The sequence below is a fragment of the Rousettus aegyptiacus genome, unplaced genomic scaffold, assembly GCF_014176215.1.
Source record: "Rousettus aegyptiacus isolate mRouAeg1 unplaced genomic scaffold, mRouAeg1.p scaffold_m13_p_2, whole genome shotgun sequence".
NCBI classification, from domain to species: domain Eukaryota; kingdom Metazoa; phylum Chordata; class Mammalia; order Chiroptera; family Pteropodidae; genus Rousettus; species Rousettus aegyptiacus.
The window spans coordinates 130,728,744-130,745,340 of NW_023416295.1; the positions used below are offsets into that span (position 1 = coordinate 130,728,744).

General features: G+C 35.2%; 2 protein-coding genes across 3 annotated transcripts in view; one reads left to right on the top strand and one right to left on the bottom strand.

Annotated features, from left to right (window-relative positions):
* LARP4 (La ribonucleoprotein 4) overlaps positions 1 to 16,597 on the bottom strand; it is a 144,122-nt gene that overhangs the window by 105,121 nt on the left and 22,404 nt on the right. The gene's annotated exons all lie outside the window — the stretch shown is intronic.
* FAM186A (family with sequence similarity 186 member A) overlaps positions 1 to 16,597 on the top strand; it is an 81,194-nt gene that overhangs the window by 42,692 nt on the left and 21,905 nt on the right. Inside the window, exons 5-7 of the mRNA XM_036235863.1 lie at positions 3,137 to 3,329; positions 5,386 to 5,534; positions 6,196 to 6,378. Coding sequence (XP_036091756.1) covers positions 3,137 to 3,329; positions 5,386 to 5,534; positions 6,196 to 6,378 — 525 coding nt within the window. The remainder of the gene's footprint in view (positions 1 to 3,136; positions 3,330 to 5,385; positions 5,535 to 6,195; positions 6,379 to 16,597) is intronic.

Genomic DNA, 16,597 nt, shown 5'->3' on the forward strand with positions numbered 1-16,597 from the left:
AGATTTGGGAGTTATTTGTTAAAATAGCAAAACCTAGCTTATCTTTACTAATAGTCTTCCTATGAAAAAATATGGTATATTTTCTTTTTGTTCAGGCTATGTGTGTGCGCGTATCCTTCAGGAGCATTTTAAAGTTTTCATTTAGCTCTTGCATATTCTTCCATAAGTGTATATCCTGGTAGTTTTTATTTTTGCTGCTATTATTGTAAATGGACATTCTTCTATGTCTTCTAACTCATTATTTGCATAAATGAAGGCCAGATTTCTCTATATCAATTTTGTATGCAGCCATCTTACTGTATTTAAGCATGTGAAAGTTTTTCAATTGAAATTTTTCAAGTATATAATCATCACCTACAAATAAATTTTTACATTTAGATTTTCCCATTTTTAAGCATCTGTCTCTTGACTACCCAAATTGGTTAGTACCTCCGGGTATAGACAAGGCCATCTTTATTCATTTGATCGCCCTGAGTAACAGCTGTGAGTGCCTTTCCATGGCCCTGTATTATTTTTTATAACAAATTTCATATTCAAGAGTGTTTAAAAGGGTCACTTACGTTTGTATTCTCCTTTCTGAAAAAGTTGCAAAATATCCTTAACCTTAGTCAATTTTATTTATTTTTTTTGTTATTTCCTGCATTCCTGTGTAACTCAGATTGCTAAAATGTAAGTCCTTTCATTTCTAATTATTAAAAATAAGTATAAATTGGTTAAAAAGATAATGGTGATAGTGAACATCTTTCTAGTATTTGCCAGTAAGAAATATACTGGCATTTGAGTCAGAGTACATTTTATCATATTAAAGTATCCATTTGCTCCTCTATTTAATTGTTTTATTAAATTTGTTAAATCACATTTTGTTAAATGTAATTTCAGCATGTCATTTTCATGTGTATTAAAGAAAATTTGGTTTTCTCCTCAGAACTATTACTATGATTAATTGTAATAAACCATCATAGGGGGAGGGGGAGGAGGGAGGTAGATGGGGTAAAAGGGGTCAAATATGCAGTGACATTAAAGAATTAAAAATTAAAATAAACAAACAAACAAACAAACAAACCTTCATTGCATTCCTGGAATAAATCCTATTCATCCTTAGTGTATCCTTTGAATGTGTTATGGAATTTGTTTGCTCACATTTTATTTAGGGTTTTTTATTTTTTTATATTTTGCATTGATATTAATTATTAAGTTGATTGCTGATTTACTTCTTTTGTCAAATTTGGATATACTTTTAAGCTTATATCATTAAAAATGTGGAACCTTATCTTTTTCTATGCTCAGGAACAATTTAGTAGTAAAATTTGCTATTCTTTTAAGGTTTGGCAGATTTCACCTATATTATTATATAGGCTTACTACTTTTGGAAGAGAGTTCATTGACAACTTTCTCAATTTTTATATGGCAATTTGTTTGTTTAGATTTATTGGAGATTTTGAAGACCTAGTGACATGATCTGGCCTGTTTCAGTAAAATCATTTGAAAACGGAATTATATAGATCAACATTTTTACAATACTTAACTTATACAAATGTACTTTTAATCCCATCAAGAATCAATTCATTTTATTCAGAAAGCTCTTCTTTCATATTAAATGTTATAATAATCAAAACAGCAATAGGTGTAACAATAAAATATTGATAGATTAAAGATTCCATAACAAGGATGGCTAGGTCAAGAAGATTCTAACATTATGTGGGAGAGAAAATAAAACGTATAATAACATTAACTATTTTTGAATAGTATAAAAGATGGTTATACTTACTTCATTGGGAACAACATTATTTATGGGAATGGGTATGATAGGAATTCTGTAACGCATGTAGGGAAGTGGTTAAAAATACATGTAATAAAAATGGTTATAAGAGTGAAAAAATAAAAATAAAAATCACATTCAGAATATGGAAAAAACTCACGGCTATTAGAAAATAATTTAGTTAAAAAATACTACATTAATTCCGAAAGTTGATATATTTAAGTATTAAATGATCCACATTTACAGTAGGTTCTAAGCTATTAATTATGACCCACAAGAGTGCTAAGAGTTATTCTCTGTGTGTATATGTATGTAAAATACATATATTCAGAAAAACATCTTCAATGGGTTCCCATTGCCTACCTTCCCCCCCAAAAACCCAAACTCCTGAATATGACTTTTAAGGCCTTTCATAATCCAGCCATTCCAGGCTCCTCCCAGATTTTATCTGGTCTAAAAGTTCCAGACTACTCACTACTCCCAAAATATAATTTTCATGTTCTTGCACTTGTATATAGTATTCCCTCAACCTGGAATTCTTTATCCCCTTCAGTGACAGTAAAATTTACCTGTAATTCCACTTAAAACATAGATCCTGAAGCCTACCACCAAGATTTTGATTCAAAAGGTCTGCTGGAGGACCCTGGAATCTGCATTTTCAATAAGTACCTCCCCCACAAATGATTCAGTCCAGGTGATCAGAGTCCACACTTTGAGACAAATTGGTATTGTGGAAAGAGAGAAGATCTGGGTTTACTTTCCAAATCTGCTATTAATTATGTGACTTTAGAAAATTATTCAACTTTGCCTAGATTCCTTTTCCTCTCCTATAGAATGAGGATGGGAAAACACCAGCTGTTTAGAAGGCCCAAACATGGTGGTATACATTATAGGAGAGAGAGTACATTTTTATGACTATTCCTCAAGATCCTGTTCAACAGGCCTTCTTTATTCCTCTTATTAAAATTAATTATGTGTTCCTATTTACTCAAACAGCATGTTTACATTTCTTTTTAGTATTTATTTCATTCTTTTTTTTGACAGTTAATTTATTGGTCTCCTATTCTTGCTTGTAAGTGTTTTGAAGGCAAGGACTCTGTATTTTTCATAACTGTATTATGTACCTCCTATATACCAACACTAAAATTTTAATGTATTAAGAATAAACGACACTATTATAACACTAAACTCTTTGAACAGTTAATGAAAATTTGACTGATTTTTTAAATTTTAGTCATACAGAGAACTAGATTAAAATCTCATTAAGCAAACCTTTCACCCCTATCCCAGCTTTCTCTGCTTACTAAGGATGAGATGAGAATTGGAGTAACTAAGGCTAGTGATTATATTAATCCAATTCTTGTTAATTTTTTCAAGAAACAACATAATCAAACGATTACAAGCCATTCAATACAGTGGAAAAGGTTATGAGACCCAGAACCTCTATATAATGCTGAGCAGAATTGATGACTACCAGAAAAAGGTGATGGGGGTCTGGACCGAGAAGCAGAAATCTCTAGAACAGGAACGGAATAAGTGCCTGAAGAAAATGATATTCTTATTTAGACAGGTAATCTGTTTTCTATTCCCTTTCCTCAGTGTGTTAAGAAAAATAAAAGTGGTAAGCTTTGAAAATAACATTTACCTGGAGGTACCATGTATATTGGTTTCCTAGGGCTGCTGTAAAGATTTACCACAACTTGATGGCTTAAAACAACAAAAAAGTATTTTCTTACAGTTCTGGAGGCCAGTTTGTAAAATTAAGGCGGGGCTGGTTCCTTTTGGAGGCTCTGAGAAATTTATTGCAAGTCTCTCTCCTAGATTCTGGTGGCTTGTAGACAATCCTTGGCATTCCTTGACTTATAGCTACATAACTCCAATCTCTGCCTCCAGACTTCCCATGGCCTTCTTCCCAGTGTATCTTACGCCTTCTCTTCTGTCTCTTACGAAACCATGTGTCATGGTTTTAGGAACCACCTGGTTAATCCAGAATGATCTCATTTTAAGATCCTTAATTTAATTACATCCATAAAGGCTTTTTTTCCAAATAAGGTCATACTCACAGGTTCTGGGTGAACATATCTTCTGAGAGGTTCACCACTCAAACCACTACACTATGACTTCAGTGAAACTCCTAAATTTACAACAGGAATACTGACTGGATTCTCTAGATGAGAAAAAGATTAGAATAGGAGAGACCTCCAGAAATGCTCAACTCATTCCTAGTCAACCTGTACTTACCAGCCTCTAAATATGAAACCTCTTGAAGTCACTACTCTCCAACTGATTCATGGTAGTTATAACCTCACAACTATCAGAAAGCAAGTTTTAATATGATGAGTTTACAAGAACGGAGGTAAGGACTTATTTAACTTGCTTACATAGCACCAGGCCTAGATCTTGTTAAACTCTGACAATCCACTCACTATGTCTCAGAGACTCCTCTAAGATAACCATCAGTATGCTTTTGGGAATGATAGCAACCTTCCAAAAACTATAGAGCTAAGATTAGAGTTCTTTGCTCTGGGATTACATACTCCCATTACATGTTCTAGCATGTAGTTCTGGAACAATCTTGGAGATCTAGGAACATTTTATATCCTTTTCTTTCACTTAATTTAACGAAAACAGTTTACTTGCTACTTTAGAAGGTACAGAGACTTATCATAGCTTGGTTAAAATCAGATATTTGAATTTTCCAGAAGTTACGTTTTAAATAGTAAAGTTCTTTGATGAATAAAATAGATATTTCTGATAATTTTTGGTTTGAAAAATATGGCCAATGTAAGTGGAATAAAGCAAGATGAGTTGGCAGTGTCATGAGCTGTCTAGCAAGAACCAATGTCAAGGGTGTTTCAGAGGATGAATATGGATCTAAGGTCTAGAAAAGCCATAATCTAGATGATAAGGTGGGTATCAAGGCATTAAAGGAGGAAAGGAAAAAAGCAAATCAGAGAAGAGGGTAGAAATAAATAAATATCTTACAATGAGTCAGAGTAATGGTCTAAAGGTTGGTTCTGCTACCAGATTGGGTTCAAATCAGCGTCATTACATACTAGCTAAGAGGCCCTGGGCAAGCCACTTAAATTTTCTGAGTTCCAGATCCCCATCTGTAAGAAAAGGATAATAAAAGAACCCATCTCATGTGGTTGTTGTAAATATCAAACGAATTAATATATAGAAGGCATATGACATTCAGTATATATTCACTACATGTTAGCTATCATTACGTTTGCATAGTGCTTCACAATTTATGAAGTGTTTCCATGTATATTATATAATTCTCACAACAACCCTGTGTTATCATCTTTTCCTTAGTAATGAGGAGAAAGAGGTACAGATAAAAATTAGCAACTAGCTCAAAGTCACACAGCTAGGAAATGAGAAGGCTATGTCCAGAGCTTACACAGGACCAAGGTTTATATATATCATAGCTGCCACCTCTGAAACTGTGTGTTGGAGTAGGGTGGAGTTGAGGAGTGGTTGGAGGAAGGGAGAAAGATGATATAGAAAGCAGATTTGCAAATCCAAAAAAAGGAAGAGTTATAGGTTAGCTTGGGTTGGCTCAGAAGATCTTAAAGACTCTGGACCGTTCTTTTCATTGTTTCCTTTTTATTTATTTTTAGCTCCGAGAGATGCATAAATTGAATCTTAGTCAACCTATCCCTTTGATCATCAATGAAAACCAGATACCTGCCCCTACCAAATTTGCTCAACAACCATTCCTAGAGCTATTAATAGAAGACAGAAAACTTGAAAAATTCAAGAAACTTAGGTATGTCATAGGAAAAATTGACATTAAACTTTCTTTGCATGATATGTGGGACCTAATGATTTTTTTTCTGCCTAAGAGCTTCCCCTTCCCTACAATTTTGATATGGTACATGGAGAGTCTAAAGGAGCATTAACTCTCTTAGCTAATTTAGCAAGAGGCTTATTTATATATTTTTTTTTACTTAAATATTTAATATCTAATTTTGAGTTCCTTTAAAAAAAATGAAGCTGCGTCTTCCTTACTAAGAAATGAATACACAGTGAAGAAATTTAGATGTATTACTTTTTTTTGTTTGTTTGTTTTAAAGAAGGTAGGAGTTTGGTAAAGAAGTGGGGAAAGATTGTTTCTGGGGGGAAAAATAGACTGGAAATGGTCTGCATACTCCAGGAAGCTAAGAAGGTAGTTTTAAAATGGATTACTAAGTAAAGTCATGAAAATGCAGCGTTAGGGGAAGGAAAAAAGAGCTACTTCAGCAAATTCTGCTGTTTTAATCCATTTCTCAGTCAAAGTGAGTATAGCAAACATTCCTCAGTACAGGGGAGGACATTATAGGACAGGGTGGTGGTAAAGAAAAGAGGGGAGAATAAGAATCATGTATTTTGATTGGCTATGTAGACCAAGAGAGTTTGGCGCTTCCAGTCAGTGCCCTCTGATTCTTTAGACAAGAAGACCACATGGAAGCCATCTGGAATGCTGATCAGTCCACTTCAAGCTACCCAATAGAAGAGAAAACATCAATAAATTCACTCTGGGCCAAGCTGGGTGGGTACCCAGCTATTCCTATGCTGCTCCAGTTAGATGTCCAGTCCACCTTCAGAAAATCTCTTGCAACCATTCAATCACAGTAAGTCAAGGGAAGGGAGAGCACTCTGAAAATCGGGCCTTTGGTCATGTAACTTTTGTTTCCCTAACTCTTGCAGCATTAGGGAGTTACCAAAAGTATTAGTCATTTAGTGTTTCTCTCCATAGGTCTGCAGATATCACCACTGAAATAATATAAAATAAACAAAGAAACCAGTTATAATACCATGAAATCTAGTCCAACACTACATAGGTCCACTTTGAATTCCACCCTGAGGGGTTTATTACTGGAAGTATTAGAAAGACCATAGTAGAATGTCTTTGTCTACCTCATGGCTCAGTAACATACCTTAAGTTGTCATATCTAGGCCCAATCTGAGGTAAACTAAGTGCTTATATCCCGGGATACACTTAGACTTAGGCTACACAGCATGCTGTTTCTCCAGACTCCTCTCCGACCCTATGTTTCTTGTTCTCATACTAACCATCTGCCATTCTACTTAAAATTTGTTTCCTAAATAATTTAAATGTATCATTGTTCAGAATAAGAATGCTGAAAACAGTGAAAAAAAATTTAAGATATTATAGGAAATAGAATTGAAGTCTTGGATTTTGCAATTTTCACTAAATATAGAATACTGAATATATCAATTTTAAGACATCTTAAATTAGTAATAATGGGCACTATATGATCAATTATTATTTACCATACTCCTCTTTTTTTCTCACTAGAATCTCTCCAAAGTCCTTCCTCCCCAAAAAATAGATTACGTTTATTTTACTTTGTGGCAATTAAAGTACAAACTAAGAGACTTTCTTTCCCTCTGGGTTGTTGTTTCTACCACTCTTTAGCTCTCAGTTAAAACAATCACTTTCTGAGTTGTCTTCTCTGACTCCTCCTATGTGCTCCCAATCCATTTTATAATTAACACTATGCTAGCACTTACCATTCTGTATTATTGCCTCATTACTAACCTCCTCTGATTTTAGACAATATGTTTTGGGGAGATTAGTTGCCTGCTGTGTTCAATTGTCACTACTTTTGCTCTGCCTGCTTTCCTTTCAAGAATATTTACTGACTACTAATGATGTGCCAGGTACTATAGGCACCGATACAATATGTGGGAAGAGTTCGAGAGATCATGAATGCTAGACAGAAGGAATAATATGCACAAAGATCCAGGGCCAATAGTGCATTCCTGCTTTTGCTTTATCTCCTAAAAAACAAACAAACAAACACACACTAAAATAAACAAAAACCTCCCTACTTCCCAGTTCCCTTTCTTCTTGTTTCCAATAGGAGTGACAAAAACTAAAGTTTCTCTACCCGCCTCGATGTGTTATGTGATGCTTGATGTTACTGTCATCTTTCACAACACTGAGGTGATAACCATGGGACAAAAAGATAATAATACACCAAGAATTACAGAGGAGAGAGATAAGTAAAACTCTGTCCTTAATGACGTCCAGTTCCTAAAACAACCCTGAGTATACTTGCCTCTGGGCTTTTTTAAGTGAGCAATAAAATGGCCTTATAGTTTCAATCATCCTTAATTAGTCAGGAATTGTTGAAGCCAAAAATGTTACTGAATTATTTAGTTTATACATTTTTCCCCTCAGGAAAGCCTTTAATAACTCTCCCTATTGCCCTTACATGCCATTTCTCTGCACTCCGATAATATCCTAAGTTTATTACTCTACCATTGTATTTACTATATGTATTATAAGTATCTGTTAATACATCTGTCTCATTGTATCCTCAGAGGTCTGACACTTTGCCTGGCCCATTAGAGATATTCAAAAAGTTCAATAATGAATGGATAGGTCTATGTTTTTGTCCCCAAAGAAGCAATAATTAAAGCAGGGGGTGAGGAACTCCTGAGGAATTACAAAAGATAACAACCATCAAAAGAACCATTTTCAACAGGACTCTCTTAGGGCAGAGGAAGCTTTCCAAGTTGTAGGATATGTGCTGGAATTTCCATCACGGGAAGTACTACTATTGGTTAAATAATAGTAATAACAGTAACACTTCATGATTGTGTGATGATTCTCACAGTGACTCTAATACCAAATTTAAACCTCACAACCATCCTAGTGAGGTAAATACAGTAAGCATTTTAGAGAATAGGAAGCTGAGGCAGAACCAGAATTTCAAACAAGTTCTATAGGCCATACTTTAGACATACGAAATTTACCTTAAGCTAAATTGTTTAAATATTTTTTCTCTCACTGTGGTAAAGACCATCTGATATGACAAGTCTTACCAAACAGTATACAAATGTTAGGTCAGAATGATGGGATCTGCCATTTCTCTGTCATTCACCCTATGCCTCTGTAACACATAAGCACACAGATACACATAATGCCTATCTTTCAGTATTCAAATCTTTCTCTATAGGTAGAGAAAGCTGGTACATAGGGTGATACATCATAATCCTTTATTTCCCTAAGAGATGGTCTTAGTAGGAAGTTTGCACACTTGAAAATGAATAGTTCAGATGCTTGCCTTGACTTGTTAAGCATTTTCCCTAAGGAGGGGAAAAACTACTTAGGACACAAATCATAAATTGTAGTGTTGGCTAGTAAATTCAGAATCAGGGCAGAAGAAGCTATTTATGTACCAACAATGGCTGTGACATAAAATTACGATTTGGATTCACCTCCACTGTTAAGATGTACCTAACAAGCAAACTGGACAGTTATGCTGGCTACACAGCATGCTGTTTCTCCAGACTCCTCTCTGACCCTATGTTTCTTGTTCTCATACTAACCATCTGCCATTCTACTTAAAATTTGTTTCCTAAATAATTTAAATGTATCATTTTTTATTTTAAAAAAAAAACTGTATTTTTCTGAGTATAAACTTGATATATTTTTACCAAAAATTTTTCAGAAAACACATAAAACATAAGAAAGAATGACAAAGAATGTTAAAAAATAATTTCTGACCACTACCATTCAGGGATAATACCATTGCTAATATTTTGGCATATAATTTTTGTGTGATAATGAAAGTTACATTATTTTATTAAGATATAATGTATTGGTTTTTACATATAGGGTTAGGAACCATTAGTAAACCACAATCTAGTTAGCAGCACGTGGACTCTAAGGAAAATGAAGCAAAAGAGCCATCCAAGAAGAAATGATAGGTAACAATGACATTTTTTTTTATCAGATTCTACAAATTCAAGTGGTATCAGTACATACTTACCATACAACAGAATAATGTCTACTATAGTCATCAAATTTGAATTTTTATTTATTTATTTTTTAGGCAAGGCAACCCTTGGTTGACCTCACAGATTGCAAGGACCTTGTCATTTTACAACCCCCCCCCCTTTTTTTTGTAACACCTACAACACCTCGTCTTCCTCAAATCTGAATTTTAAAAATAAAAAGCAATTTTAAGAACTTTACCGCACATGCCTAAGAATAGTTTGTACAATCTAAAGAACACTATGAGCTAATCCTAAACAATAAAAGCAAGACCTAGCTTAGGTGACAGACCATGTCGAACCCCAACTTTCTAATCAGAATGACTGAAGAGAATTTTATTCCAGGTACTAATTTCTAACCTACATACTATTGGATGGCAAGATTTTATAATTCTATCTAAATACTGATTATAAAACAGGGTTCACGTTAAAAATAAAATTTTAGCATGCCTCAAAAATGTTAAGTAAACCAGTTTATTGTCAGTTAATTCCTACTGTAAATATTTATTGAGGGCCTTTTAATTCCAGGCACTAGGCAAAGACCAGAATGTCAGGGTAAGTGAGGTATGGTCTCTATACTTTTGGAGTTTGTTTTCTAATGGAAGATACAGAAAAAAGAGGGTCAGCAATTCCAACATGGTGTGAATAAGTGGTGATGGTGAAAGTACTGTATGTTCTGAAAGTACAAGAAGTACCCAACGCAGACATAAAGTGCTAGAGAAGTTTTCCTAAAGATATTGAGAATTGAGTGGAGACTTAATAACAAGAGGGAGGTGGGAGGTAATGGGGGTGGGGTGGGTGAATGGCAAAGGCTTGGAGGTCTTTTAAGGAAAATTGGTCAGCATGGCCAGACTGATAGGTACAAACTGGAAGTGGCAAGATTAGAGAGGTAAGCAAGATCAGAGAAGCCAGGAGGGTGTTTGTAATTTATTTTAGGTTCTCTGGACTTTAGAGGGCTATTGAAGATTTTAAAAATATTTCAGACAAAAGCATAGTAATAAAAAAATCTGCATATGCAACACTAATTCTAATAAATTAAACACTTAAAAAAAGGAAAAACCCAAAAACCAAAAATTAAAAATATATAATACAAATACACATAAGAGTGAATTTTCCTGTGTACTGCTGATGGCGTTTTTTCCTTCTTGCTATCCTGAATTTGCTGTTATTATTCCTACACATTTGGTTTGTACTTTAATTATTCATGAAACTCTAAACTAAATAAATTCATGGTTGAGGAGTAAGGTTGCTAGATAAAATACAAGGTGCTCAATTAAATTTGTTGATTTTCTCTATTGACTTTTGCTCTAATTCTTATTGTTTCTTTTCTTCTGCTTTCTTATGATTTAATTTGCTCTTCTTTTCTAGTTTCCTAAGATAGGAGCTTAGATTTTTGATTTAAGATCTTTTTTCTTCTCTAATATGTGTATTAAATGCTATACATGTCCTTCTAAGCACTGCTTTTGCTACATCCCACAAATTTTGTTAAGTTCTATTTTCATTTTTATTTGATATTTTTAAAATTTCTCTTGAGATTCCTTCATTGACCCGAGTTATTTAGAAGTGTGTTTAATTTCCATATATTTTTAAACTTTACAGCTATCTTTTTATTATTGATTTCAAATTTAATTCCATTGTGGTCTGAGAGTAGATATTGCATGATTTTTATTCTTTTAAATTTGTTAAGGTAGGTGTTTTATGGCCCAAAATGTAGTTTGCCTTGGTGAACGTTCCATGTGAGCTTGAAAAGAATGTGCAATCTGTTGCTGTTGGATAAAATAGTCTAGAGATGTCAATTATATGCAGTTGATTGATAGTGCTATTGAGTTATCTTATATCCTTAATGATTTTCTGCCAGCTGGATCTGTCTATTTCTGACAGAGAGTGTTAAAAGTCTCTAACTAGAAGAGTGGATTCATCTAGTTCTTCCTTGCCATACTATCAGTTTTTGCCCCCTGGAGCTTGATATTCTGTTATTAGGCAAACATTAAGGATTATTATGTCATCTTGAAGTATTGACCCCTTTATTATTATGTAATACCCCTGCCCATTTTCTTTTATTATGGTGACACTGGTTAACAAAATCCAGTAAGTTTCAAGTGTAAAATTCAAAAGTAAATCATATATATTTTGCATTGTATGTTCGATGCCAATAGTTAGATTTCTTTCTGTCACCATATATTCGACTCCTTTTATCCCATCTACCTCTTCCCTTTCTCCCTACTTCTGGTAACTACTAGTCTGTTGTCCACATCCATGAGTTTCTGTTTGTTTGTTGCTTTTAGATTTATACCTCACATATAAGTGATATGTGGTTTTCACCTTTGTCTGTCTGGCTTACTTCGCTTAGTATGATTAGCTCAAGGTCCATCTATGTTGTTGCAAATGGCCGTATTTCATCTCTTCTTATAGCTCAGTAATATTCTATTGTATATATGCACCAGATCTTCTTTATCCAATAGTCTATTGTAGGACACTTAGGTTGTTTCTATGTCCTGGCCAATGTGAATAATGCTGCTATGAACATTGGTGTGCAAATATCTACTGCCGGAGACCAAGCAGTAGAGGTAGGTCACATGGTAGGTCAATTCTTAGTTTTTTGAGGAATCTCCATACTGTTTTCCATAGTGGCTGTACAAATTTGCAGTCCCACCAGCAATGTATAAGGGTTCCTTTTTCTTCGCATCCTCTCCAATACTTGTTATTTCTTATCCTGTTGAAAATAGCTATTCTAACAGGTGTGAGATGGTGTGATAGCCTTTTACCCCTGATAATGCCTTGCTCTGAAGTCTGCTCTGTCTGAAATTACTACAGCTACTCCTGCTTTCCTTTTTTCTTGCTGAGCTTTACTGAAGTGTAATAGACAATTAGTTGCTCATATTTACATTGTACAATTCAATGGTTTTTTTTTCAATTATACTTGCCATACAATAATATACTAGTTTCAGTTGTACAGCATACTAATTAGAGATCTATATAACTCACAAAGTGGTTACCCCACTAAATCAGGTATCCCCTTCTCCTTTACATATTTTTTACAACATTGTTGACTATTTTCCTTATGCTATGCTTTATACCTCCATGACTATTTTGTATCTATCCATTTGTACTTCTTAATTCCTTTGCCATTTTTCACCATCCTCTCTAAATTTCCCTCCCAGCTAGTAGCTCTCAAAATATTCTCTGTATATGTTAGTTTGTTTCCATTGATTTTTTTTAGATTCCACATATACATGAAACCATGTGGTCTTTATCTGACTTACTACATTCAGTGCAATACCCTGTAGGTCCATCAAGGCAATATCTTTTTCCATCCCCTTCCTTTTAGTCTGTGTGTGTCTTCTAATCTAAAGTGAATCTCTTGTAGGCAGCATATGTAGGGGTCTTGTTTTCTTACCCATTCAATTTCCCTATCTTTTGGTTGGAGCACTTAATTCTTCTCCATTTGCGATACTTGTTGATAGGAATGCAGTTATTACCATTCTTTATTCCTGTTTTTGATACATGTTTTTTCTTCTTAAAGAAGACCCTCTATCAATTCCTGTATTACTGGCTTGGTGTTGATGAATTCCTTTAGCTTATTTTTGTCTGGGAAGCTCTTTACCTATCCTTCAACTCTAAATTATAGCTTTGCTAAATAAAGTATTCTTGGCTATGGATCCTGGGTTTTCGACACTTTGAATATTTTGTGCCAAGCCTTTCTGTCCTGCAAAGTTTCTTCTGAGAAATCAGCTATCAATCTTATGGGTGCTCACTTGTAGTTAAACAATTGCTTTTCTCTTGCTGCTTTTAAGATTCTCTCTTTATATTTAACCTTTGGCATTTTAATAGGATGTGTCTTGGTCTGGACCTCTTTGGGTTTCTGGTTTTGGGGACTCTGATCTTCCTAGGGTTGTATGTCTATCTCTTTCACCAGGTTAGGGAAGTTTTCCATCATTATTTCTTCAAACATATATTCAACTTCTTGTTCTCCCTTTTCAGGTACCCATGTGACATGGATGTTGTTACCCTTAATTTTGTCCCATAGGCCCTTAAATTATTATTATAGTCTTGATTACTTTTTTCTTGCCATCCTGATTGTGTGTCCTTGGCTTCCTCATCTTCTACATCAGTGGTTCAATCCTCTTTTTTACCCATGTTTGTTGATTCCCTCTAATATAGTCTTCATCTTAGATAATGTATTCTTCATTTCTGACTGGCTCTCTTTTATTATTTCCATTTCCATTTTTAATTTTTTTTTAATCTCTTTGTTAAAGTTCTCATTGAGTTCATCTACACTTCCCTTAATTTCATTGAACATCTTCATAACCAGTGTTTCGAACTCTGCATCTGTGAGATTGCTTGACTCCATTATTTCTGGGTATCTGTACTGTTCTCTCATATGGTTTCTGCTTCCTTGTCTTCCTATTTTGGATGCCTTTCTGGGTCTGTTTCTATGTACTAAGCAAAACTCATAAGTCTCCTGGTCTTATTTAGTGCGGCTTTTTGTGGTAGGTGTCCAGTGGCACAGTCCTGAGAGGGGTATAGCTGCAGGGCAAGCGTGCCCTTCCAGGACCACCGGTTAAGATTCAGCAAACAATCCACAGATGCTGTGCTTATAGTTGCCTCAAGAAGGCACGCCAGAAACCAAGGTCAGCTGTCGCCAGTGTGAGTCCTGGCGCTGCTCAGCAAGTGGCACAGGACTCACAGAGGATACAACTGAATATGGCTTGGGTGGGGCCGAGAGTTGGGGGAGGTAGTTTCAGGGAATACTGTGGGCAGAGTGACCTCTGTTATCCAGTTTGATGACTTCTCAGCTGTGGTGGTGCTGCCACCACACACTGGAAGGAGGAAGGACTCAAGAGAGGAGCGATGGGTACTGCCAATACTTTTGCCCGATAGAAAGCCTCACTCACCTCCAGCCCTCACTCTGACAACTCAGTGTCCCCTGGTAAGTCCCTCGTGTCCCCCGAGCAGCTGACCTGGCACTGATGCTCAGAGCAAGTAGGTCTGCCACCATCAAAGTTCAGTTGTGGACACAGACCCTTTGAGAGGCATCTGTAGCTGCTGGCTGCTGCTGCTGCCATAGCCTCTGTCCCACTCAGCCGCCGGAGACCAAGCAGCCTTGTGTGTTTACCTCCTCCTACACCTAACCGTTGCAGAATGATTTCTTATTTCTCTCCCTAGTTTTAGGGTTTCTGTTCTTCTAGACTCCAGGTGATTCTGCTTTCTGTTTGCTCTGTGTTTCTGTCTCGACTTCAATGTGCTCACAAGAGGAGACAAGTGAAGCTTCTATCATCTATGTCATTTTGCCTGGTCCCTGCTTTCTTTTGATTAGTGTTAGCATGATATTTTTTTCCTATGCATGTACTTTCAATCTATGTGTCTTAATATTTAAAGTAGGTTGGAGCGGCAAGCTTGCATAGATTTTTCAAAAAATTTCTGTTCACTTCCTTTATGGGTGCAAAAATGAATTCATATTGGATATGTTTTTTTTAACCTGCTTTGTGTTTCAAATAACAGTACATCTTTGAAATTCTATGTTCATATAGACTTACATCATTATTTTTATTGTATGCATGATATTTATTGTGTAGATCTATCATAATTAATTGAACTGTATCTCCTACTGATAAAAATTTGGATATTTTTCAACATTACAAACAATGCTGCAGCAAATATCTTTGCACAAGTTTGTATTTATGACAATTTCCCTATGAAAATTATGTTAAAATAGTATTTTTTTTCAATTACAAAAGTAATGCACGTTCATCATAAAAATTTGGAAAATAGAGACAAGTCAATGCACAGAAATAACTATTGTCAATATTTAGGCTATGTTCTAACTCTAGGTATAAGAATAATGTCTAATAAATAATAAGCTATTGCCAAGCCTGGCTCTTCCGGATTTTGGTCCTGGAAAACATTCTACCTGGAAAACATTATATCACCTTGTTAAGGTGATATAAGTGTAGATTACATATCATTATTACTAGTTTAACTTTGAGTTCTGGAAGCATTCTTATTTTCCCTATGAATCATCTACATTCCCACAAATGTATTTAAGAGAAATTTGTAATAGATTAATTTTCTTGTCTTGTTTCCAGGCTTAAGAAGATTCCCAAGTGACTGTAAAATTAAACACAATCATGTTGAAAGTAAATTTCAATGTTTCAGTAAAATGACTATTTTGCTGTCTTTCTTGTTTATACATTGTTCTGCCTATTCTTTGCTTTTACATTCTGCCTATAATTCTTCAGAATAAACATCTTCATTTGCAGAATATGGCCATGACAACTCAAGAAACAATATCTTCTGTTCTATATTACTAGAAACACAAAGTTTCAACAAACACTAGGGTAGGTTGTCATAAAAGGGACATCATATGACTCCTGAGATAAAGGCAAAGTGTCACAATCTACCGCCCCAAACCCAAATCCCAAGATGCCTCAGAAATGAAATGAATGGATATTTTTTATTATTTTATTTTATTTTTAATTAAATAAATAATTAATTGTTTTAATTGAAGAAATAATTTAAAATTTTTTCCCTGTCTACCTCCCCCTCCCCTTGGATATTTTTAAAAAGAAAAGAAAATCAGCAGAAAACCCTGGAGGGCCAGAAGTGGTTATGATTTCATAAAGAAGGGAAAGAGCCCTGGACAGAGGAAGGCCAGGTTCCCAACATGGGGAGTAGACTTGGAGAGAAATTTTGAGTGGGCTCTTTTCTACCCACCACATTGCCCACAGTAGATCACTGCCTTCCCCATTAGCCCTACTACAACACCAATAGCAGATTTATAGGGGAACATTATTGGGATACAGGTTAAAAACCAGTAAGTGCTGGCTCAACCAACAAGCATTTAAGGGTTTCTCCCTACCTTCTCCCATAGACCTTTTCACCCAGAGAGCTAGATAAATAGATTATTAGAAAAGAACAAGGCCTAAGGTAAGGTATAGAGAAGTTCACTAAGGGGCATAGCCTTCTGATGAGAGCAACACACATGAGGATATTCAGCATTGGACTCCCTATTCATTGGGAGTGGCACAAGCTAAGGCCTAG